This window comes from Serinus canaria, chromosome 24 (genome assembly GCF_022539315.1).
Source record: "Serinus canaria isolate serCan28SL12 chromosome 24, serCan2020, whole genome shotgun sequence".
In the NCBI taxonomy this organism is placed as follows: domain Eukaryota; kingdom Metazoa; phylum Chordata; class Aves; order Passeriformes; family Fringillidae; genus Serinus; species Serinus canaria.
In genome coordinates this window covers 2542279-2566969 of record NC_066337.1, presented here as the reverse complement: position 1 = coordinate 2566969, position 24691 = coordinate 2542279, and the positions used below count along the sequence as shown (strand labels likewise).

General features: G+C 50.5%; 1 protein-coding gene across 1 annotated transcript in view; it reads right to left on the bottom strand.

Annotated features, from left to right (window-relative positions):
- The window catches only part of LOC103823630 (protein CEPU-1), a 357359-nt gene extending 340963 nt beyond the window's left edge, over positions 1–16396 (bottom strand). Inside the window, exon 1 of the mRNA XM_050983513.1 lies at positions 16234–16396. Within this exon, the coding sequence (XP_050839470.1) occupies positions 16234–16309 (76 nt within the window). The 5' untranslated portion in view covers positions 16310–16396. The remainder of the gene's footprint in view (positions 1–16233) is intronic.
- Between the last annotated feature and the right edge of the window lie 8295 nt (positions 16397–24691).

The following is a 24691-nucleotide window of genomic DNA, read 5'->3' as shown; positions in this document are numbered from 1 at the left end:
CTTCCCTCTGCTCCTCACTTATTCTGTTCACTGAACTAATTGCCGAGCGCCTGCACCCTGGGTGTCTGCTGCTGTTGGAGAAGATTAGTATTTTTACAGAGGGGGAAAAAAAAAGATTAAAAAAAAGATTGTGTTTTTTAAAGCAGATGAAAGGAGAGCCCAAGGAGATGTGCATTTGACTCTCAAACATGCTCCTTCAAGTCTCCCTCAGCAGTACTTAAAGGCGTTTCCAAAGCAAGACTTTATGAATGCTAAATGAACCCGGCGCCTTGTTCCTCTGCCACAAGAAAAGAAAAAAACTTATCTTTTATATACAACATTTCCTTTATGGCTGACACTGTGCATCACGTACTGCTACCACTTCAGACACCGACGCTGACCTTCACAAAGTTACAGGGACACCAGGGGCTCCCTGGGCTGCAGGAGCACACACTGGGCAGGGGCCAGGGAGCCTGGCTGGATCCAGGCAGGATTCACCTGCTGCTTGCCAGGAAGGGCGAGGTGAGAGCACCACAAATGGGGAAATGTTCCAAGTCTTGCTTCCCGTCATTGGGATCTTGGATGGCCCAGCCAAGCCAGGGATGCTGGTTGGTGTGCCACCCTCCAGAAGGGTTTCTGAGGATGCAGCCTGGTCGAGATGGGATGGGGAATGATGAACCAGGAGGGAAAGAGCAGCAGCCCAGCAAAGCAGGCAGACACAGGAGAAAACACCCTCTGACTGTCCAGCCCTGAAAACCATCTGGACCAACACCACAGCTTCACCAAGGGGTGCTGGTGGAGTCCTCATTTGGGTGTCCAGCACCCAAACTCTCCCTAATCCCAAAAAGGACAAGGACAAGCACATCAATGCATCCAAACAACTTTGCCCATCAGGGTGATCAAGTCAAGGCCACCCAACACCTCCTGATGGAGCAAACAGCCCAACCCAGTGCCAGGACTGACCCCACCACCCTCACTGCATGGATTTCAGCAGGACCACCTTTCCCTACCTGTGAAATGGGGAAGAAGTGCCTTAACTTCTCACAAAATACTCTGAGAAGCTGGTCCATGCTCTAAGGAAATCACCCACCCAAAGGAAGTCTTGGGAGATTTAATTAGCTGAAGCCTGTGCTGTTTGAGCTTGTTAGGTGCTATATAATTGCTAAATATTATTATTATCTCTGCAGGTACAGCAGTTTGTTAGGATAATGATAGTGATTGACATTTCCCTGGCATCTTTCATCCCAACCAGATCCCATTTTACTCTATTATAAGACACTGTTCTGCCTTGACTCTCCATATGTCTCCAAACTGTCAACAGGATCCTAACCAGCTCAGCATTGCCAAAAGAAATACAGGCAAAGTGGCTCATGGAAGTTCATGGGATGTATCACAAGCTGAGCAACTTCAGCTTCATGCTCAAGAACTCAAGTTGCACAGGTAGGTGTGGTGTAGACAGAGATCTATGAGCTCTACTTCAACTCAACACTGAGCAAAGCTGCAAGAAGTTGTCCTGGAAGCCACCACAGCACCCAAAACCTTCCCTTGTCCATCCCCATCCATTTTTCCTGGCAAGCAGCAGTGGGTACCATAACCCAACCACCACCATGAAAAATACATCCCAGGGACAGCAAAGCAGAGGGGCCACCGAGTGATTAATGGGAGACTATCAGTTTGGGATAGGTCTCTAAATTCTCATTAAGTCAGGTGCTGAGGCATTGCACATTAATCCAGAACATTTCCCCTTCGGCCCAAACAAATAAATAACTCGTGTATAATTCAGGGAGGACTGGGTGGAGCCATCTCTCTCCCCCTCCGTCTCTTTCCAACTAACCAGTGAATAAAACATCGCCCACAAATCTATTAGGCTAATTTTAAATCCTGACAATTTAGCAGCACTTCAGCAAGATAAGAGCCATTTATTAAAAGCCACAGTTCATTAAGCCAAATGCTGCTGGCGTATTTACTCAGAGAAACGGGCCTGGGCTCGGCTCTCACCCAGACCAGAAGTCTCCAAAGGAGCAGGAGTGATCCTGTTTCACCCAAAAAGAGAGGCCAGCATGAATCTTTGCCTCCTTGAGCACACGTAGGGCTGTGCATGCTTCCCACCAAAGGAACCGGGTGTCCGTGCTGCCTTCTCCCCTCTTGGATGAGCACGGAGCAGAAATCATGGGAGGCTCTGCAGCTCTGGCACCCAGAGCTGTGAGAAGTCCCCACAGCTCACATGGGGCCGTGGAACTGCTCCCAAAAGGATCAACACCCCAGTCTGGATCAGATTGCACTGCTTTGGAGCCATTCCCATTGGTGGCAAGCACAGATTGACTTTGGAGAGGGATGATTGCTTCCAACCACAAGCCAGGAGGGGGCTACTGAAGAGGAGCTGCTGCTTGCCAAAGGTACCAGATTGCACCCGGAGTTCTCCTTCCTCCAAGCTGCCTCTTGACATCTCTGCGGATGCCCTTGCTGTGACCATGGCAGGGGGTGCTTTGGGACACACAAAAAGGGCTGGGGGCTCCCAGGGCACTGGCAGGAAAACGATGGACTGGCCAATGGGAGCAGCCCTGCTCTCTGGGAATTGGGATTTTTGGGATTTTTGTTAACCTTCACAAGGGATGAGTTGGATGCTCTACCCAAACCAAGACTTCACAACCCATGAAGCCAAACTGTGCATGAGCCGACCTCGGATCTGCAAAACCTGCCCAGCGAAGGTGTGCCCGAGCACAGCCTGGCAGAGCAGATGTGGCCTTAGCCAGCTCTGTGCCAGCATGGACAAGATTATTCCACATGGGGAACCATCCCTGGCACTGCAGGAGGGCTGAGCCATAATTCCAGTGGGACTGCTGCCAGCACCCCGACCCACAGGGTGTCAGGTTAAGTTCTGACTCTGTCAGTGTTGGTTTAGTTCACTGCATTGCTTATTTTATCTTTTTATTTTCTTCCCTAATAAAGTACTGTTATTCCCTGCTCCCATATTTTTTGCCTGAGAGCCCCTTAATTTCAAATTTATAACAATTTGGAGGGAGGGGGTTTACATTTTCCATTTCAGGGGAAATGGTGCCTCCTTAGCAGGCACCTGTCTTTGGAAACCAAGACAGATTTTGGCATGTCTTGGAACTAGAGGATTGGAACATGGAACTGGAGGATTTTTAAGGTCCCTTGCAACCCAAGCCACTCCAGGGTTCTCTGATCCCGTGGTTCAGGAGGGAGGAGCGGTGAGGGCTCGGCGGGATGGAGCCAGCAGGGAGGGAGCTGTGCCAGCACCGCTGCGAGGAGCCGGCGGCAGAGGGCAGTGGAGAAATCCCATCTGGCAGAGTTTGTGAGTGTAATTCATTCCAGCGGGAGACATCCAAGAGACTTTATCAAGTGCAATTGTCCCACTGAGCCTTTCACCTGCACACACTTGCAAGACAGTCTGGAGTGACTACAGAGTATCCCTTTACAGTCAGAGCTGAAAGGAGCATTATAAAGGTGAATTAACATTTTAAAAGAACGTAAAAAACCCAGAACTGTTCTAATGATGATTAATGGGAAGCTATAAGGGAGGCCGTGACCTCCTGGTGTCATTAAATGGATTGGCAGGTTTCTGAGCATTAATTATAAATAGCCACAGGAGTTTGAGTGCTTAGCAGAACGATGATAAATCCATGACACAGGCACAGGGACAAGGAGCCAGGAGCGTGGGGGAACACGTGCCAGTGTGTGCACACAGCTCAGCGTGCAAGGACACATGGGTTTGCACGTGTGTCACACACAGGAAAGAGGCACAAAGCCCAAAAAAGGTGGAAATGAGTCCGTCTGAGGACACTGCTGTGTTTGGGTGGAGAGAGAAATGGGTAAATGATAAATTAGGCACTGCCAGTCAATCACATTTTCTAAATGTTTTATATCCCAAAAGCTATAAAAGCAATATTCCTTTCTGGCCTTATTGGAGCCATTTCTGGAAGGCAATCACATCTGTTTCCTTGGGGATTTGAGCTGAACTGTGCCTTGGCTTTTTTTTTTTCCTTGCCTTTTTTTTCCCCTCCCCTTTCTATTTACTCTCTAGCCTGTTACCAAAGCAGGGTCAGAGCATGCATACAAATAGGGAGGAGGAGTGAAAACCAAACAGCCCTGAACCAGTGATGAACAGACAAAAAGTGATTGCAAACTTCTCATGGCAGAGCCACAGCTCCAGTAATCACAGGCCACACAGATTCTGGGTCAGGCAGCTCCCAAATTGGTATTTCCCTTGCTTTAATGTGCATCATTCCACAATGCCACTGATACTGTGGAAATCTGCATCCTGGGGCACTTCTGTGCATCACCTTGGATGTGCTGAGCCACCCAGCCTGCCTGGGCTTTGCACAGTTCTTCTCTTCCAGGGTCCCTTGGAGAGACACTCATGGATTAAAGGCCAAATCCCTCTCTGCAGCCACAGGGGCCCAGAGCCACAGCCAGGAAGGTGCAATTGCTCCCTAAAGCAGAAGGTGGGTTTTTGCAGGAGTTCCTTGGGAAGAAAGGATCAGCAAACCATCAGAGCCTGCAGATGGAGGTGGGAATAAATGGGGGATGAATGGAGGGAGGACCTGAGGCTCGTTAATGAGCTCTGCCAGTGAACCACAGCGACTGCAGAGGGGGAAGGCTCCTCTCGCTGCCAATGGCAGAACAAAAGGCTCTGGGTGAGATGCCAAGGGGGCAGTCCCATCCCTGGCATCCAGACACCCCCTTAGCATTCAGGAGAGAGGCTGAGCTGGCACAGCTCTGCACCAGCAGCCACATCCCATCACCCAGCTGAGACAGCAGCCCCAGCACCCAGCCGTGGAGCATTTCCACTGGGATTGGGATCCCCATTTCCTCCAGCACTCTCTGAACTGCTTTTATTTCTGCCCAATCTATGGGGAAGCAAAAGCACAAGCCAACCCCCCACACACTAAAATTTAAAATATCCATGTTTAGATTTAAGTCTCATTACCATGCCGGGCCCTCCTGAATTATTTCAACTGATTGGAATATGGTGGCAAAGGAATAAGTTCTCCATACAATTTTCTTCTGATCCTATTAGTTGCAATACAATTACAGTGAATACATCAATTCTTCGTCCCAGCAGCTCCTGGAAAGAGCCACCTATTAAAAGCTGGCTTATTAATGGAATTGTACTTCCAGGATTAATCGGGCCACGTTGGCCATTTCCATTTCTCACTCCACAAGTGCTTTTGTTTGCTTAATAGGCTGAAGTAACTTGAGAATGACACAACTTAGAGCTTCCCCATTTGCTCTGCATATCGCCAGCAAATTTAATATCCCTTTCCTTGCTGGTGTCTCTCTGGGATAAAACCTGGCACGTGCTGCCCAGGAAATCCACCCTGCAGGCTGGGGAGGGGTAGAAGGGCCCTTCTGCCTTTGGCAGAGCCAGCAAGGGGAAATTCCTCATTGAGCCAAGGCTTCAAACCCAAAGGGAAATTGCAACACCAAAACAATTTGCCAAAGCCTGCTGGATGAGAGCCCCTGGAATATCACCCCAGTCCAAAGGCTTCCCAAAGCCCTTGGAGCATCATCCCCAGCCCAGTTTGATGTGGGGGGTCTCCTCTGGCCCTGCCTAGTCCCTGCCCAGCCAATCCCAGCCACAGGAACCAGTCTCAGCATCATCCCTGCACTGGGAAGCAAGGGCACTGTTTCCCAGCACAGATATTCCTGTGGCAGCAAAGTCACTGCATGCTGAAGCACAGTAATACAGTGTGACTTTTCCCTTTAATGGAATTTTTCTAGCCCACTAGGAAAAAAAAAGACTCCATTAGCCATACTACAAAGGCTCCTACTTATTAGTATTTTAGAACAGCGGCAAAAACATTTCTTGAATCTAATTATTGCTGACAAATATGAAAATTGAAATCAAAGTTAAATTTTCAGCTACAGTGCCTCATTCGGCCGCGGCTCGCCCGCTCCCAACGATTGCATCAACACATTTATTCTGCTGAGCAGGCTCCCAGATTGGGCCCCCCCATTCCCTGCAGCCCACCCCTCCATCTTCACAGGCATTAGCTCTGACATATTCATCTCCACAGCCAGGCCACGGAACCAGCTTCGTGTTTAGCAGTTGTACGTGGCCAGCGGATTGGAGCGAGGCTTCCAGGGCTGCAGAGGAAGGGAACAGAGCTTGCTGCTGGAAGAAGAACTTGCTGCCTTTTTTTCCTCCTTTTTTTAAAAATTTATTGTTATTTATTTCCAACTTCGCTGTCTCCCATCCCCTCCCAGCCCAATCTCCAAAAGGGTGATTTTGATTCCCACCAAGACAGAGGATGTGGAAGGGAGGGGAGAATGGAGAGAGGGGGGAAAATAAGGAAAAAAAAAAAGCCTTGTCAACATATTTCCTTTCTCCTACCTCCCCCCAACATACTGTAAAAATCAATCCCCTTTGTCATTTTGCTCTGCTTGTGTGAATGTTTAATGGCTGTCGAGGGAGATAATGATTGCTGCTAGGAAATTCATTTCAGATTTGCTATTTATAAAGTACTTGGTGCTCAGGTGGGAAATTAACATAAGGAAGGGGGAAAGGGACCAAACCAGGGAAAGAAAAGCAGCAGGAGAGGAGGGATGAGATGCTGCAGGGCTGGTTGGAACGGGATGGAGCCCAAAGAGAATCTGCATCTGGTCCCACCTCTCTGGGACAGAGGGAAAAGGTTTGCACGGAGCCAGGATGGCACTGCCAGCCCCTTCCCACCCATGGACACAAGGACACGGAGCCAGGATTTTCTCCCAAGTGCCTGGGGGCTTCATCCCCCAAAGTGCAGACCACCAGCCCCAGCAGCACCAACGGTGTGTGCCCCAGCTCCCCCTGCAGCCCCCTCATCCCTTTGGATTGACCCCAAAACTCCTCTGAGTCCCCTCTCCCCTCGAGGCCCACCAACCTGCTGGATTTTGGAATCCCAAGGGAATTCCCATCTGTGGTCCAGCCAGACCCCACAGCACCAGCGCTGCCATTGAGTTGCTAATTCCTTGTCTCAGAAGTTGCTTTTCACTTTCTGATTTTTCAATAATAGGCTTGCTATGAATCCCTTAAGCTTCTGAAATAAGCTGAAAAACGCTTTTCCAGCCATTTACATAAACACAAGTGGATCAGAAGGAATAATCATAGTTTATGCATTATTTGGGGGCTTTGGAGATGGTTTCTAATGTGGTGTCAGGTTTTGAAGCCCAAAACATACAATGGGAAGCATTGACGTGCAGAAAAGCTGCACAAAAAGTAAACAATAAATAATACACGTTTTTTTCCTGTTGTCTCCAGTGACAAGGCAGTTTTGGCTCTGCCACTACCCCGGCCTCTAATGGATCACGGATCCTGCTCCTCGCCAGCTTTGTTCCAAAAAGGGCTTCATTAAGAGAGATGTCACTCATCCTAAATCCAAATTCACCCTGTGCCAGCCAGCCCTGCCGCTCTCCTGCGCCTTGGCCCGCTATCAAAAACCCCAGTGCTGGCTTTGGGAATTGACTTTGGAAAAGTAAAACTCTAACGGAGGCACCCTCTGATCTCTAAATACCATCTGTCCTGTAGAAAGGGAATAAAAGCTAAAAACACCCAAACCAAGCCAGGAACCAAGTGCTATTCACCAGATAACTCCTCTAAGAGGGGAAAAAAGCCCCAAACACCAAAAAAAGAAAGAGAATATTGTGGCATTAATGAACCTTGCTTTGCTCTGTGGGCCTGTCACGCTTCCAGTGGGGCGGGTCAGGTTTGGCTTTCAAACCAGTCCTTTAAATCAAGAATTCTGTTTCTAGTAAAATGGAAACATTAGCAAAGGATCTGTTTTGAAGAAATAACAATACAAAATGGAACAAGGCTGGAGACTCCAGGCTCTTTGATACTGCTGGAACACGGCCTTTGGAGCTCTTTTTATTTTTTTTTTTTTTTAAATCACTTCACAACTTTGTACATAAAGCCTCAGCAAGCTCCGAAGAAAATGCTTCAAAAATCAATCCTTCCCTTTCCCAGAATTTACTTTCACTGGGATTTTGTGATTGTTCTTTTTTTTATTATTATTTCATTTTGGAATTAGAAAAACCTGAAGCATTCTGCTTCATTTCTAATATTACACAATTTCCTGTGGCATTTCCCACTCCTTAGCAGCTGCTCTCTCCCACCATGAGTCACTGGAGGACACGAACCAGCCCCATGGACTGAGCATTTGTGGTTTTCCAAGCTCCTTTCCAAGCTAAATCAGGGTTTCCAGGATCAGCAGTGTGCAAGGAAAATGCACCATCCCCTCAAGGCTGGGTTGGATGGGGTTGGAGCAGCCTGGGACAGTGGGAGGTGTCCCTGCCATGACAGGGGTGGAATGTGTCACCAAAGGGGTCCTGGGGACAGCCAAAGGTGAGACAGAGACTCCATCATCAGAAGGCACTAAAAGCACTTTATTTAGAAACCCACAGTTCTTATGGAAACAATGGTGGACCTAAGAGCTGCTTGGCCTTCAGGAACCGTCTCCCTCCTGTTGGTGAACTATGAATAGCACACTCTGGAGAATCATATCTATAAACAAGAGTTACAGAAAGAGAGATAATAATTGTTTTAATTCTTTCTCTGAGCTTTCTCACAGCTTCTCACGAAAATCCTGGGACAGCTATGTCTCTCTCTGTTCAGAGGGTATGTGATTACCACAGGAATGAGATTTAAGCTGCTTTTCAACCCAGACTGTTCTTGGATCTTTTTCTGTAATTTCCAAAAAATCCCTGATGAGAACCTGCCCTGATCCTCCTTCCAAGCCAGACCCACCACCTGGTGTGAGCCACAGCTCCCCCAGGGCACAGAGGTGACTTTTCCATCCACCTCCAGAGGGTCCTTGGGGCTGTGCTGGGACTTTTCAGTCTGGCAGCACCTCCATCCCCACTATCCCGTGGGAAGACAGAGGGTTCCATGCCAGCTGCCAGCAGAGCTTTAAAGGGAATACTCTGACCTCCAGGAATTCAGGCACAGTGCTGCCCAGAATCCTGACCTGCCCATGCAGCTCCTCTGAAGCATTTCAGAGTCGAGGCTCCTTTTTTTGACTGCCCTGATTAGCAAGCAGAGCATCACTGGGAGGTGGAGGAGGGGGGCAAGAATGCCAAGAACCAACCACTGTCTTTAGTGGGAACAGTCAACGGGACAAGGGGGCCAAGAGGTCAATTAATTTACAACAGCTTTCAGCTTTAGACATATTAACTGTTGAGCACATCAAAAATCCGTGCTGTGCCTCCTGGCAGCAGAGACCAGAGCCCAGCAAGGCAGCACCTCTGATTTATCACTGACCACGAGCAAGGGGGGGGGAGAGGAGGAGGAGGAGGGAGGTGGCTGCTCCTCCCAGCTGCCAGCCACAGCTCCAGATGTGCTGGGATGCAATTCCTGCAGGATGCAGGGATTGGGGTGCCCCAAGGGATTCAGTGACAAAGGGGTCACTCTTTGTGATCCTGTTTTTTGTAGTATCCCAGAATAGCTCGGGTTGGGAAGGGACCTTAAAGAGCCTCTTATTCCAACCCCCTGCCATGGACAGGGACACCTTCCACTATCCCAGGTGGCTCCAAGCCCCATCCAGCCTGGCCTGGGACACTTCCAGGGATGAAGAAGCCACAATTTCTCTGGGCACCCTGTGCCAGGCCTGCCCACCCTCACAGGGAACAATTCCTAATTCCCAATATCCCATCCATCCCTGCCCTCTGGCAGTGGGAGCCATTCCCTGTGCTCCTGTCCCTCCATCCCTTGTCCCCAGTCCCTCTCCAGCTCTCCTGGAGCCCCTTCAGGTCCTGGCAGGGGCTCTGAGCTCTCCCTGGAGCCTTCTCCTCTCCAGGTGAACACCCCCAGCTCTCCCAGCCTGTTTTATTTCCTATAAAAGCTTCTAAAGGCATGAAAAGCCCACGTGCCAAGGTGTGGGTGCTGGCTGGCAACAGACGACAGAAGCATGGCTTGGACTTCCACTACAAAATCCCCAAATCTGGCACCTTGCTTGTTTTGGCTCCTGTTTGAAACCAAGAGCTCAGCTCCAAGTCCAAGTCAGAGCTCCAGGCTTTTGCCATGAACATCAGAGATGGATCAGGTTTGGGTCCTGCTGAGTCTAATGGGAAATTTGTCACTGCCCATCAAAGGAGAATGACTGTAATGCTTAGAAAATCTCATTTCCCCTCTTTAAAGCTCTTGTTCCTTCAACTGGAGAACAAGCAAGGAAAGTTTTGCCCTTTTTTGCCCCTACTGAAGTTTGGGAAGCAAAAACAAACACAAATTAAGGTCTTTTTCTGATCCCCATGGCCAAATATTTGCTCCTCAGGGGGTGTTTCCCAGGCTGAGGAAGGCTGAAGTTCACCTCCCCTGTCTGACTGGAGCTTCCTGGGAAGAGCTCTCCCCATCCACTCCTGGTTTATCACAGAAAACAGCCAGCCCTGCTCACTAACCTGACCCAGATCTGTCAACTGATCAATTTCTTCCCCCTGGGGAAAAAATAAAATGGGGGAGGAAATCACAATATAGGTATTTTTAAGTGAAAACTGCAAGAAAAATACACAAAGCAGACACTTCTAATATCGAATGCACTCGTCTCAGGAGTAGGTTAAAGGAAGATGGAAAAACCACCAGCCAGGGTTATTGAGCTGGTCAAAATTCCTGTGTGGAGAAAGGAAGAGTGGCTTTTCTAAACACAGGGACATCCCAAAAGTGGCTGCAGCCTCAGTCCTGCACAGAGGGACAGTCCCTAGGGTGGCTCAGAGGTTCAGATTTACCAGAGGAGGTTTTTCAAGCTCCCAGCTCCCACCTGATCCTCTCTGCTTATCAAATTCATATTTATCTCCTTCTGACCCACGAGGCTCATCCCAAATGTGGGAAAGAGAGACCAGCTGGACACCAGCCTGGGCTTCCACAGAGTCCCCAAATCTGACACCTGTGCTCATTTTGGCCCCTGTTTGAAACCAAGAGCTCAACTGCAAGGCCAAGCTGCAGCTCCAAACCCCTGCCACGAACACCTGAGATGAACAACCTTTTCCTCCTCACATACCCACTGTGGGTGGCCACAGGCACCTTGCTCACGTGTGCTTCATGGCCAGGAAACAACTGCACGTCCTGAAATTCGTGTCGGTGCTTACAGGAGCTCACACATCTCCAGTCCACCAGTGGGGCTCCTAAACCTGGTGTAGCTACTACACAAACCTGCTCCATCTCCTGCTCTTGTGCCCTGAGGGAATTCATTACACACAATGGAGTTTCCATTTCACTTTGATTTTTTTATCATTTTGATCTCCAGCTGTTGTGGTGGAGATCTCTCCACAACCACAGCGTAGAGCAACTACAACAACTTTACTCCTCCTTGTATCCTGCCAATCACTGCTGTGTAACCAGCTCAGCACAGGGAGGCTCCCAGGGAAGCAGCAGAAATCCACACTTGTGTAGTGGGATAGAATATAAGGAAATAAAGACAGTGTAGAAAGTAATCTTACCCTGAGGAGTGCTGCTGGGCCAATTATCAAAGATTAGGAGCAGGCCTGACTTTAACAGGTCACAGCTGTGACCAAGGAGAAGAAGAGAGCTATAGAAGAGTGGGGTGGGTGGTTGGGAAGGAACTGGACTCAGTTTCTACTGAAGAAGAAAGAGTCAGTGCCCTGAGGAGCTGCCCTCAAGAAACCACAGGAAGGTGTGAAACTTTTGTGATGAGGAGACAACAGCATGGAACCCCTTCAATCAGATGACAACACACTTGGAAAACCCACCTGAAACTCCACCACCCAAACCAAAATCCCACCCCCTTTCCAGCATTTTGGGCGCCTCCAGCGTTTTGCACAGCGCTCTGCTTTGCTTTCCAAAGGTCTTCTCAGGTTCCTGCTTGCTCTGATGCATCTTTGAAATGTGAATCCCACGTGGTTCCTGATTTCCAGAGGTGCTGATACCTCCTCAGCCCTGCTGGGAATCCACAGCAATGACAGATGTTCAGCCACGCTCCAAACCCAGCCAGCGGGCAGGCAGAGTGCGTTCCCCTCCTTTTATGTACTGCGTAGAACTGGGTTATCTAATCATGTAGGTATTGATTATTACTGTTATTACCTATTAAAAAGCTATTTTCTGCTGTTGGGGTGAATATCACATTTTATTGACCTGTATGATAACTATTAACCACACCTAATATTTTTCCTGAGGACCAATAAATCCGAGCATTCACAAAAAGATGTCGATACACGTAATTTTTCTTCTACACATTCATTAGTGCAATTACCTCCTGCACGAGCTGCCAGGAGGCTTCCCCTCACCCCTCCACTGAGAGGAAATTCTCACAGGATTTTGGGGACAGCAGTTTTTGGGGGCAGCATTTTTTGGGGGTAGCAGGAGGTTTCCCCTCACCCTTTACACTGAGAGAAAATTCTTACAGGATTTTAGGAGTAGCATTTTTTTGGGCACAGCATTTTTTGGTTGTAGCATTTTTTGGGGATAACATTTTTTGGGGGCAGCATTTTGTGGGCAAGACATTTTGTGGGGATTGCATTTTTTTTTGGGTAGTAGATTTTGGGAACAGAATTTTTTGGGGGTAGCATTTTTTGGGGGTAGGAGTTTCCCCTCACCCTTCCACTGAGAGAAAATTCTCACAGGATTTTAGGAGTAGCATTTTTTGAGCACAGCATTTTTTGATTATAGCATTTTTTGGGGGCAACATTTTTTGGGGACAGCAGGAGGTTTCCCCTCACCCCTTCACCAGGAGAAATTCTCACAGGATTTTGGGAATAGCATTTTTTGGGCACAGCATTTTTGGGGGGCAGCATTTTTTGAGGACAGCATATTTTTGGGATAACATTTTTTTGGAGGTAGCATTTTTTGGGGATAGCATTTTTTTTTTTCATAGCCCCAACCCAGATTCCAAATCCTGCCCTTCCTAAAGGGAAGCACCCAGCCCCTCCTCCCTGTGGATGTGTCTCTGGGTCAGATCCAGCCTTTCCATCACACACCAGCACAGCCTGTCTCACTTTGGGAATTATCTGCATCCCAGCCACATCGAACGAGCGAATAATTCTTTCGGATGAGGAACACTCTGTGTAGGATGTTGACACATGCTATTATTTTACATACCTATTTCAGCTTGTATGCTTATTAGAATAAGGTCTTTATGCTAATTTGTAAATCAAATTCCCATAATTCTTGGCTTACTGATGCTAAAGGCCCAGCTAAATCTTCTATGACCTTTTAGCCTGGTTAATCCTTTTATGCGTGGCTGAGTGAAGAGTTTCCCTGTCTCTTCCACTCCTGAGTGCTGGGTGAGATTTTTGCCTCTTCCTTAAGAAATCCAGGTGGGCTCTGGGTCAAGGACATGGGGCACAGGTGAGGACACCCCTTTGCTTTGAGCCAGGGGAAGGGGGAAGGGAGAACTCTGCTGCCTGGGCCCTGTGTGAGGATATTTTGGATTTCCATTGCTGCTATTTAAAAATCAGACAGAAGACACAGAGCAAACACAAAGAGAGCTGTGTTGCCAAATTGACACTCACTTCCCGAAGCCGGGGGCTATCCCAGCCCTCTGCAACCTCGCCTGTTTCCTTCTCCTTTCCCAAGTTGTGGCTGGACATTTTCTGGCTCCATCTTTCTTGTGAGTGGATGCAATGGACACCTGCAGCTCCTTCCCAAGGGGATGCAGCACCCAAGAAATGCCCCAGCCTCTCTCTCCAGAACCCAACAGCTCCCTTGGTGTCCAGCCACCCTGGACATTCCAGGGCTCAGGGAACTCCTTCCTGAGGGACACAGGCCTCAACAGCTCCCACAATTCCACAAATCCAGCAAATCTACACAATTTCTACAAAAGTAAATCTGTAAATCTTGGGGGACCCGCAGGTGTTTGCACAAATGCAGGTGGTCAAACGCCTCTGAATTATCCCACTTCATGATCCACTTTCCTTTCAAGCACACTCACAAACCACTTTTCTTATTGTTTGTTTGGCTGGAAATAGGGAGATGACCCAGAGGAGGAGGAGCCGCTGCAGAGGGCAGCACACATCTCCGGAGATATCTGGGGGAGGTTTGTGCCAATCACAGTTTTCCTGCATGACAATTATTTTCATGTTTTCAAACACAAGCCAGCTCCACTTCTAGACACCAAACAAAGGGGAAAACTTATGCATTCCAAAAACTACTGTGATTAGCAGAAGAATTCATGAAGCAGAAGCACATTACTGCTGATTTCCAGCACTGCATACAAACCTAAATATTATCTTGGGCTTGAATGAAGCCAAATTTCTTAAAACTCTCTTTAAAAGTTCGGGCTAAAATACAAAATTATTTATAGGGTGTGTTTGAGGAGTTTTTTAAGTGACTCTTATATAAAATTATGCAAGAAAAAACTCCCAAGGGGACTCCTTCTCTCCAACAATGCAACAACTCCCAGCCCAAAAAATGCCCCAACTTTTTGCTGCCAAAGGCTGCCCCGGGCAGTATTTCACCCAGTTCCCCACAGCTCTGCCCTGGGTCCTCCCCAGACCATGGAGTAACGTGGCTCCTTGCTTTCCCTCACTCCAGGAGTGACTCAGGGACTTCTGGCACCCACATCAGATTCCTGAAAGGCGGGGAACTGGGGGATTTGGGACTTAGGGAGTCAGCACATTCCTCCCCACTGCTCTGCATTTAATAAGGAGTTATAAAAATAATAAAATAAAGAAATAAAAAACCAACTACTTTTTGATCTGGAAGCTTTGATAGGAGCAGGGAGAGGAAGCAGGAAGGATGACCAGAGGCATGGAATAAGACTGCAAGGAAGCCAAGTCAGGAGCCCCAAAGCAAGCCTTAAAAAATAATAAAATAATGCAACAATAAAACAAATGAAGCCTAAATTCTGAGCAGGAGAAGTGAGGAGGGAAGGTGCAGCTTCATCCCTCTCCTGGGAAGCCCCGGCCCTTCACACCTCGCCCGGGCTCCCTGCAGAGGTGGCAGCCGGGGAAGCCCCGGGGATGCAGGAATGCCAGGCGGGCAGCAGCAGCCCTGCGAGAAGGAGAGCGGGAGGAAGGCGAAGAGGAGCGATGCCTCGGCACCGTGTGATGTGCATGCTAAGCAGCCTGTACCGGTCGATACGGCACGGGGGGCTGTCCCCCCGCAGGAGCGGGCCCGGCTTGCCCAGCAGAGAGAAGTTTGAGGTGGGAGACACCCAGTGACCATCCCTGCCCACCCCGCAGCCCCCAGCCCCACACCCGCTGGGCTTCCAGAGCCCGCCCGGCTCCTGCTGCAGCGCGCCTCGGCACACGGGGGACGAGTCTGGGCTGCTTTGGACATTCCCAGCCTTCGGTGGGCACCTGGGAGCAGCAGAGGTAGCAGGATCCGGCTGTGCAGAGGGAGGTGCATTCATCCCCCCGGATGCATCCATCCTCAGGAGACCCCGCATTCCCCCCGGGTGCATCCGTCTCGCTCAGGAATACTCGCACCGCCCCTGGGGTGCATCCCTGCTCCAAGGAGCGCCTGCATCCCCCCCGGGGTGCATCCATTTCCCCGGGAAGTGCCCGCATCCCGCCCCGGAGCCCCGGTCCAGGCGCCCCCCGCGCTCGGCGCAGCAGCATCCCCCTGGCGCATCCCGAGCTCCCGCGGCGGCCCGGGGCAGGATGCGGCTCCATCCTCTCCTCCCATGGAGGAAACCCCGCTCCCACAGCCCCTCCAGATGGCTGAGAGGAGCCTAACGCGAGCTGACAAGCTCGGCGCTCCCGGCCAGATGGGGCTGGCTCCTGCCGCCTCTTCCCCCCTCCTTTCCCCGTCGCTTTTTGCTCTTTTTTTTCCCTTGCACAGCCCACCCCTCCCCTCCAAGCACCGTCCCCCGGCTGGGGGGAGGCAGCCGTGCTGATCCGGGACAGGCTGGACCGGGACTTCCCAACTCCCAGCCCGGCGGGAGCGGGGCTGCACCGAGTTTTTCGGACGACCTTGCTGGGAAAGCAAAGGCGTGGGGGAAGCACGGAGGAACCCCGGCCCCCGCTGTGCACCCCCATCCCCCAGCCTGTCAGATCATCGATCCTGTCAGAATTGTGCTGGGATGGCAGAGTCCTTCTGCGCCCGCAAAAACCATCAGGACGCCAGGGGAGAGGTGTCCCCCCCGCCGCCAGCCCGGTGCGCCGGGAATTCCTGCGCCGCACCCGCATCCGCATCCCCCGCAACTTCACGGCGGGCTGGGGACCCTTTCCCAGCTCTGTCCACGCTCTGGAGGGATCCTCGTCCCCACTCTGAGGGGGATTCTCATCCCCCAGCCCCCTCGGAGGGTGCTGCTGTGGGACCGCGCATCCTCCGCCCGCCCGGGCTGCGTCCCCCGCGGCGTTCCCTACCTTGGGAGAGGAGGAGCGCGGCCATCCCGGCGAAGATCACCCAAGAGACGGGGTGGTGCATTTTGGCCTGGGCCATGTTTTCCTTCTCCTTCCCCACTCACTGCCGGGCGGGGAAAGGTTTAAAATCCAGCGTTTTCCCGGAGCAAAGCGCAGGAAGAGGGGCGGGGGGGAAAGGAAAAAGGAAGGGAAAAAAAAAAAAAAAAAGGAAAAAAAAGCACCGAAGGGTGGGGGAGGGGGAAAAACCCAAAAAGAAAAAAAAAAGGGGGGGGAAGGGGGTCGGAAGGGGTTGCAGGTGCGAGGACAGGCGCTGCGTGCCCGCCGCTCCGGCCCGCACACGCCGCCCGGCTGCAACACGCCGCCGGCCGCGCACGCAGCCGCCCCCGCACAGCACTCATTGGCTGCGGGGCCCCCCCGCGCCGGCACCCGCACCCTGCCGGCACCCGCACCCCCTCACCCCAGCGGCAAAGACACCCCGAGCACCCCCCGGCAGCTACACCCCCAATATCTGCACCCCCGGCATCCGCACCCCCGGCACCCGCAGTCCCCGACTGCCCCCCGGCATCCACATCCCCAAACTGCCCCCGCCGGGCACCTGCAGCCCCCTCACTCCACCGGGATATGCACTCCCCCTCCCTCAGCACCCTCCTCCCCCTCACTGTTGGCAGCTGCAGCCCCCAAACTTCCCCCCTCCATCTGCATCCCCCCAAACTCCCTGGCATCCAGCCCCCACATCCCCTGGGCATCTGCACCCCCCCACATTTCCCCTTCAGTGTTCACACCCCTGATCCATCACCCACACACCCCCACAGCACCCTTGCAATCCCCCCCAAAGTTCTTCCCCTCTGGGAAAGGGGGTGAATCTCTCCTGGAGCAGCTGCAGCCATGCTGTGACTCAGTTTCCCCACCTGCACGGTGGTGGGAGGGATTCACACACCCCCACCCTGTGTCCCACCTGCCTGGCCCTAAAGGAAGAGGGGCACCTGCTCCTGGGGGGCTGATCTCTGCAGGACAGCCCCAACAAACCTCTTCCCCTTGTGCACCTAAACCCACGTGGAAATGGCTCTAGAAGCAAATTTAATAAGGAAAACTCTTCAGTTTGGAGGAGAAATCTCCTTCCTTGATCTCCAGATCAAGGAAGGTTTTCCATGCTGTAGCCACGCTCCTCTGATTCCCCACATCAAGCTCACCTCCTGCTCTGAGCAGCATCTGGGCCCCTTGGACCCAGTTTGGGATTAAACACACTCCTGTTACTTCAGCTCCTTGCCCATGCCAACTGCTGCTCCCTATTTCACAACACCAGAAATAAAATAGGCTTCTCTCCAGTTCAGGACTCCCAAACCACACACATCTGTCCACACCACAACCCAGCATGAAGAGCATGACACCCACATGCCCACACAGAAAAGCTCCTTGAAACAAAAACCTTAAATTATTCTACCCTTTGTCCAATAAAAAGAATATCTGAGGCTCAGAACCCCCAGAGGCCCCCTTTAAAACAACCTAAATAAAAATTATCACATTAAATATTATTTTCATAAGTGATAAGGATGTCTCATTTGATTGCTCGAGGTGACTCACAGCCCCTTCAAACAACATTATAGCCAGGAAAAAAAATGACAATGAGGAAAAAAAATTAAAGATATTCTGGCTTTTTGTATTTATGCCTCCTCAGAGGCTTCCAAAAATCTGAGCTGTTCACTTTGCAATTCAGAAGAAGACTTGGCTGCGAACTCTTGGAAATCCAGCTGTGTTTCTCTCTCTATCACCCAGGGACTCTCTGAGTCAGATCCAGGCCAGTTGCTGTGCTGCAGGAAGGTGACAAAGCACAGGTCCCTCTGCTCAAGCCCCATCCACAGATCTGACAAGGATTCAAATGTAACACCATTGGGAGGGATTGGCAGCTCGGGCTGGGTGTTCCCACCAGCCCTGTTTGATGCCTGCACATCCCTGCCACCAGGCAAAGGGTGACACTGTCCCCAGCCACAGACAAGATGCATTTCACCCATCCTTGGGTGCTCCCCAGCACCTCCACTGCTGTGACCCACCGGTTTCCATGGGGAATTGCCAAAAAGTGGCTGCAGGCTGCTGCAGAGGGCTCAGCTCTCCTTCCTTTCCCCTCCCAAGGCTTGGTTCAATCCACAGCCCTCAAGGAGGTCCAATGGATCCACCACCACCCCTTGGCACCACCAGGAGCACCCCACACCCTGCCAGGGCCTCCAGCACCTCCCAGCTTGTTAGGACAGCAAGAGCTAACGAGCACAGTGGCACTAATGACCCAGTGGTGCAGCAGGACACTTCTGCAGAGGCAAATACAAGGTGTGGAGGATTTCATCCTGTCATGATGTCAGGGCTGGGAGTGTTCCTCCAGCACAAACCCACTGCTGCCCCAGCGACCACCAGGTGATGGAAAACCCCTGGAGACGGGAAAAGATTCCTAATCCCATCCCATCTCAACCCCTCCACTGCTTCCCCACCATTCCACCTGCATAAATTCCTACCATGAGATACCACACAGCAATTTTTACCACCCTTGGCAAAGCTCCTTTGGCCCCAGCTTGCCGAGCCAGCGACTGTGCTTGGAGCAGCTGGAAATGGTCAATTAGGTTGGTTTGGTTTATTACCAACACATTATGCTTTAAAAAACACAACTTCCCTGCCTATTTGCCTAAGCAGGGAGAGCAGTTTCTAAGTCAGCCCTACGCAGTCGCTGCTCTTCCTACAGATTTGCTCCATGCATTATTAATCCACACAGCGCCTGCTCTGAGCTCAGATATTTACCCGATGCACCAGAACAGCTCTTAAGGAGCCTTTGGCTTGTGGCTTTGTGGAACATCAACTTTTCATGTTGAGCAGCAGGTGATGTTCAACAGAATGCCTTGCAATAAATGCCTAATATCTCCATTACACCCGTCCATGTCTACATGCCGGGCTGATAGGGACATGCAGATAGCAGGGCTGCACTCCTGAGATAGGAACGGGGGGAACAAGTTATTCATTGGAAATCTTATATAAATATATATTTGTACCTGGTGTTAACCAGGGACACCATCCCACCATGCATATCGAGATGCAGAAGGCTCCTCTCGGCAGAAATTCCTGAAAATTTTTATGAAATTCAATTTTTTTCTGCCTCTAAATCTGAGTAAAAGCCCAAAACACAACACCTTAGCTAAAAGTCTGCAGGGAAAAAAAAAACCCTGATGTGCTGCTTTGCAAGGAAACCTCTAACTGGCTCTAAAAGGAGCGCTGTGACCTTGCTGAGCAGCACTGCATAATTTTTAATAGACATTTTTTGCTGGAACTGACATACTCCCAGGCGTGGTTTTACTTCGCTAACATTTTTTCCAGAGGGAAATGCCATGTTTCATTGGATTTTTTTTCATCATCCCTCCGTATACATCCCTATAATTACTGTATGCATTACAATAGCATTGGCGTGCCTTTGATAAGATCCTGGCTCCATTATGTTCCACTCCGTGTGTACACCCGGTAAAAACAGTCCCTCCCTTGAGCTCTTCAAGTCAAAATAGAGAAAGCAGAGGAAGGTGTTGAGACAAGAGCAAATTACTTCTCATTTTAGGGCTGGAAAAATAAGACTTGGGAAGGCTAAGCCACCACACGAGTCCAGGGAGGGAATTTCCAGCTGTGTCACAAACAGAACCAAAATCTCCCAGATTTTAAGGCTTGCAGGGCTCACCTGCTTCCCCATCTGAAGTTACTTCTGCTCGTGGCTCCCCAGTGCAAGGGGAGAGTTAAAGCAACACTTCACCACTCTGCCAGAAACACCAGCGGTGAATTATGTGCAAAATGACCCTTTTCTCTTGACAATGGGGAGAATTTGTAAAGCTCCGCACACAGCCCGGCCCACGTGTCCACACAAAGGCATTCCAGCACCCCCGTGCCCCGGCGTGCAGGGGACACACGGAGCCAGACAGACGCGTGCCCACGGGTGCCCAGCTTTGCTCCTTCAATTACACCTCCCACGGGTGAGAAAGATAAGCCCAAACGGAGCAGCTGCATGAAGGGAGGAAGCCTATAAGTTATTCATAAGTTCAGGCTCAAGCTCTTCTCTTGCTTTCACTCCATGACACCTTCAAAACATATTATTCATCTATTTTTTTCCTCCTCTGGGAAGGGAGATGGTAATTGTAGTAAATATATCACTGCCAAGTCATCCTCACAGCCTCCGAGGCTGCACGGCGCGAGGGACAGGGATCTGAGGCAGCAGATTTGGGATGCCTGGGATCCGTGAAGGGCATCCCCAGGCTGCTGAGCGCTGGGGGAGAACCTCCACCCTTCCCCATCACCTCCACCTTCCCATTCTAAGGGATAAAAACCCCATCATGCCCACAGAGCACCTGCAAGTTGTTCCTAAGACTTTTCCCAGCAGAGCTCAGGCTGGGACACCGACTCCCTCAGGATGCTGCACACCATTTTCATGCTGTCTTGGTGGCATTTGGGTCAGTTTTTGGCTGACAAATTAAAAAAGCCCCTCTCACCAGCATCCCTGCCTGCAGAGAGCCTTTGGAAGCAAGAGCCACAGCTCAGAGGTTTTGTTTGCCCTCTCAAGGCTGCTCCAGACAGAATAATGCTCCTGCCAACTGAAGCAGCTCTCCTTGAGCTCGAGAGGTTAGTTTTTCTGAATGCAGCGACACGGATCCTCGTCTGGGCCCCATAGCACAGAGGATTTGTTGTATTCCAGTGCAAAAATAACCCTGAAAGCAACAGCTCTGGCCCCACCAGGGAGGGCAGGGCTCCAGCATCGGCACAAGGCGCCTGGGAGGGGAGAGAGACATGGGGCATGGATTTTATTTGTCCTCGATTCCCAGGGAGGTCATTTACTGCAGTGCCCCTGGCACTTCCCCAGCCCTTTTCTAGCACATTTGATTCTTGTGAGTTTTCTTAATCTCATCTCCTTCATTGGTTATTGCTCTTTCAGTGCTGAACTCAGCAAGATCGCTTGTGTTTAGAGAAAGATTAGCGCTGAGTACATTAAACACGGTAATGCCATGTACTGTAGGGCACCAGGTCAGTGCCCCAGCTCCACAGCCCCTTCCCAAACCCCTGCCCTCTGCCTGAGGCTGCTTTTAGCTACATCTGCAGCACCTCTGGCATCCCAGCCCCTTGGGAGATAAAAACCCCAGCAGCTCCAGCACTGAGCACACCTTGTCTCCCCTTCAAATTGAAGCTGGAATTGATGGGATCACCCCACCCAAGCTGGGACATTCTGTGACTGTTTGATGGTAAAATAGGAGCTGGGGGACAACGTGGTTTTCACAGCAGAAGAAGCAGAGAGAAAGGGTGGATGGAGAAGGGTCTGGATCAGGCAGGTAAAGTGCTTACCTGGACACGAGACAGCGCCATGCAAGAGCCACCAGAGCCCTGCCAGGCTGAACGTCCCCAAACATCTCAAATCTGCAAGCTCAGAGGCAGCAGGGACCTGCATCCCTGCAGGAAGGCGATGCCCACAGTGCCCTGCCCTTATCCAGGGCACAAGGATGGGGCATCTGTATTACCCAGGGAAGTGTTATTCTCTAGGAAATGGTATTCTCTACATAAAGCTCCAGATTTCAAGCAACACAGCAGCAAGAGCCTCTGGAGAGCTGCTCAGTGGCCATGCTCTACTTGGTCTCACTATTTCCTTCATTCATCCCCTTCCATCAAACAAACCATTTCTCTCTGTATTCCAGAGATGCTGCAGGGATGTTTCCCAGCACCCACCCGCCAGGGCTCATGCTGCCATCAGTCCCCATCCCAACTGGACTCTTATCGTGGCTCACCACCTCCTCTCCCTGCTTTCCAGCTGATTAAAAGTCTGTTTACCTACGGATTATAAGGAGGCAACAAGTCCACGTGGGAAGAGGCACCATTGCATGGGCAAAGTCTCTGCAAACAGATGGCTCGAGGAGATAGTGGCTGTTTGCTGCCTGTGCGTGCTGCTGGGCTTGGGGGTGACACAGCCCTGGCACATCCCTGCCTTCCCTTCCCTTTTGCTCCCCTCCTCAAGCTCCCTCTGTGACTTGGGGAGTGAAGACAAAGACTCAGCCAGCTGCCCAAGTCTGTCCTGGAAGGTGTTGGAAGATATACTCGCCCTCAAATTTTTGCATTTCTAATTATCTCTTCCAAGTTGATAATGAGATATTAAATTTAGGGGGGGTGAACTCTTTCACAGCTCTTTTCCAGCTCCTCTGGAGCTCGAGGTCACATTGAGGTGGCTCAGCAATGACCCACCACACCAGCTGGACTGGTGGCAATAAAGGAACCTGCAGGCACCTTGATGTCTCAGACAATCCCACCTCCAGAGAGCTCTTTGGAAGCTGGGAACAGACAGAAACCCACTAGAAATTATTTATGGATGAATAGTCTCAGCTCTGGAAGATGCAGCAGTGGAAACACCTTTGCTGCAGTGCTCAAAGCCACCCAGCATCTGCTCTGCTCCCGGGAGCCAGAGTGACACCTCCAAAAGCAGCCCAGCCTCCCAGCACCAGTCAACCCTGGCAGGTCTCAAACACCACATCCTTTGTACTCCAGATGAAGGGGAAAATAAACATGCACGTTACAAAACACTGGCTGTGATGAAAGCACCATTTGAGACCCTGCAGACTGTCTAGGGATTTTTTTTCCCATCTAATTCACATCTCCCACTCTCCATCTGCCAAAAGAGAAAGGCAGGTAAACCCTGGGAGGAACGGGATTCGTATTCCCCAAATAACCCTCATTTGCAATTTTAGCTTCTCCTGCTCATCCTGCCACCCCAAACTAATTGCATTCCCCACACCCTCCTCCTCCTTCTCCCCCATCCCAAGCTTTAAAAGCCCGTGGTGTTATACAGCAGGCTCAAAGCACATTCAAGATTAGTCCTGCAACCTGCCTGGCAGAGCTAGAAAATTGAATGTGGTAGGAAAAAAAAGGGGGGAAAAAAAGAAAAAAAAAAAAAAAACAGAAAAAAGAAAGAGTCAGCTCTTGTCAGGAGCGTGGTAGTACAAGGAAGTAATTTTTCTCTCCCCATTTCAGCTGGACATTGCTGTTTATGTCTGCTGCATCCTTTCTTCTCCACTGTGCAGCTGTAGCGTTGGAAAATTGGAGAGGGGAGGCACGGTGGCGAAGGCAATAGCAATTGAAATTGGATCCTATTGAATTTTCAATAGGACACCAAAATATATCCATATTTCAGCATGAGATTGCATGGATGTGGAAGTCAACAGTGGAATCTGTGAATGGTCATTTGGAATAATTACAGTGGGGGGAAATCATCAGAATAATGAGCAGTTGCTCCCAGAATATTCAGGGAAATGAAATGCTGACTGCTGTTTATTAAACAGGGCTTTATTTCCAGTTTAGGGTGTTTGGGATGGAATTAGATGGCAAACACACAGCATCACTGAATGACTGGGAAAACCTGGGATCACTGATGCTGCTCCAACTGCCTCATTCATTCCCTCCAGCCCTTCCCTCTGGTTTCCTCACTCCTCCATCCCCTCCCAGCCACAGCAGCCTCTGCAAGGGGCTGTCAGGCAGCTCTGATGCCACAGGAGGAAGAAAGATGGTCCCTGCCCTCCAGTCCCCCCATGGACACCAAGGGACACCAGTGCTGGACTGGAGCAGCCAGCAGGAGCAAAGGACAGTGCGGTGGGATGGCGCTGAGAAAGGCAGGAACCAGAGGGTCACCCCTTAGCAGCTGGAATTTTCAAAAGCTTTGAAGTTTTGCGTTGGTTTTTTTTTCCCCCACCAACATCCTCAGAAAGATGCTGCACAACCCACCCACACCCCCCTACCAACACTGCCTGGCACACATCTAATTTATTGTTTTCTTTAACAAGACCCTGAAAAAAAACAAAGCCTCTGCAGCACAGCAGAGAGCCCCAGCACAACTACCAGGTTTGAAATATCCACTTGAAAAATTAGCAGGAAGAGCACACATAGAAGAAAACCAGGCAGATTCTGAAAATTCACTTTTAGGGAGAAATACTAATGTGTCACCTAACGGACACTTTGTGACACATGCTTTGTGAAACAGAAAATAAAGGATCAAAAAGCCATGGAAGCCTCAGAAATGCAGAGCCTGGAGCTCGTGGGGGTTGTTCCTGCTGTCCCCACATCCCAGAGGGATGAGTGAGGATGTTGCATTTGGAGTGCAGGGGAGCAAAAAGAGGAGCAGGAGGCCCCCGGGATGGGAGATGGGGAGCACCAAGGGCCTCATCATTCTCCCCCTCCTCCCAGCTCTTCCCCAGCTGCTCATGCATCCCCCCAGTGCCAGGATCAGCTGAGCAAGGAGACATGAAGTTTTAAGGAGATGGAAGTGCCTGTGTGTATATGCACATGATTTAGACATCTCAAAAGATTTCACACTGTATTTCACATAATTCACATTTCTAAGCTTCTCCCTTTGCAATGCAGGAGGTGAGCATAAATGAGACAGGTCAAAAGCCTTATAAGCTTTGAAACAGCTCCAGGTTTT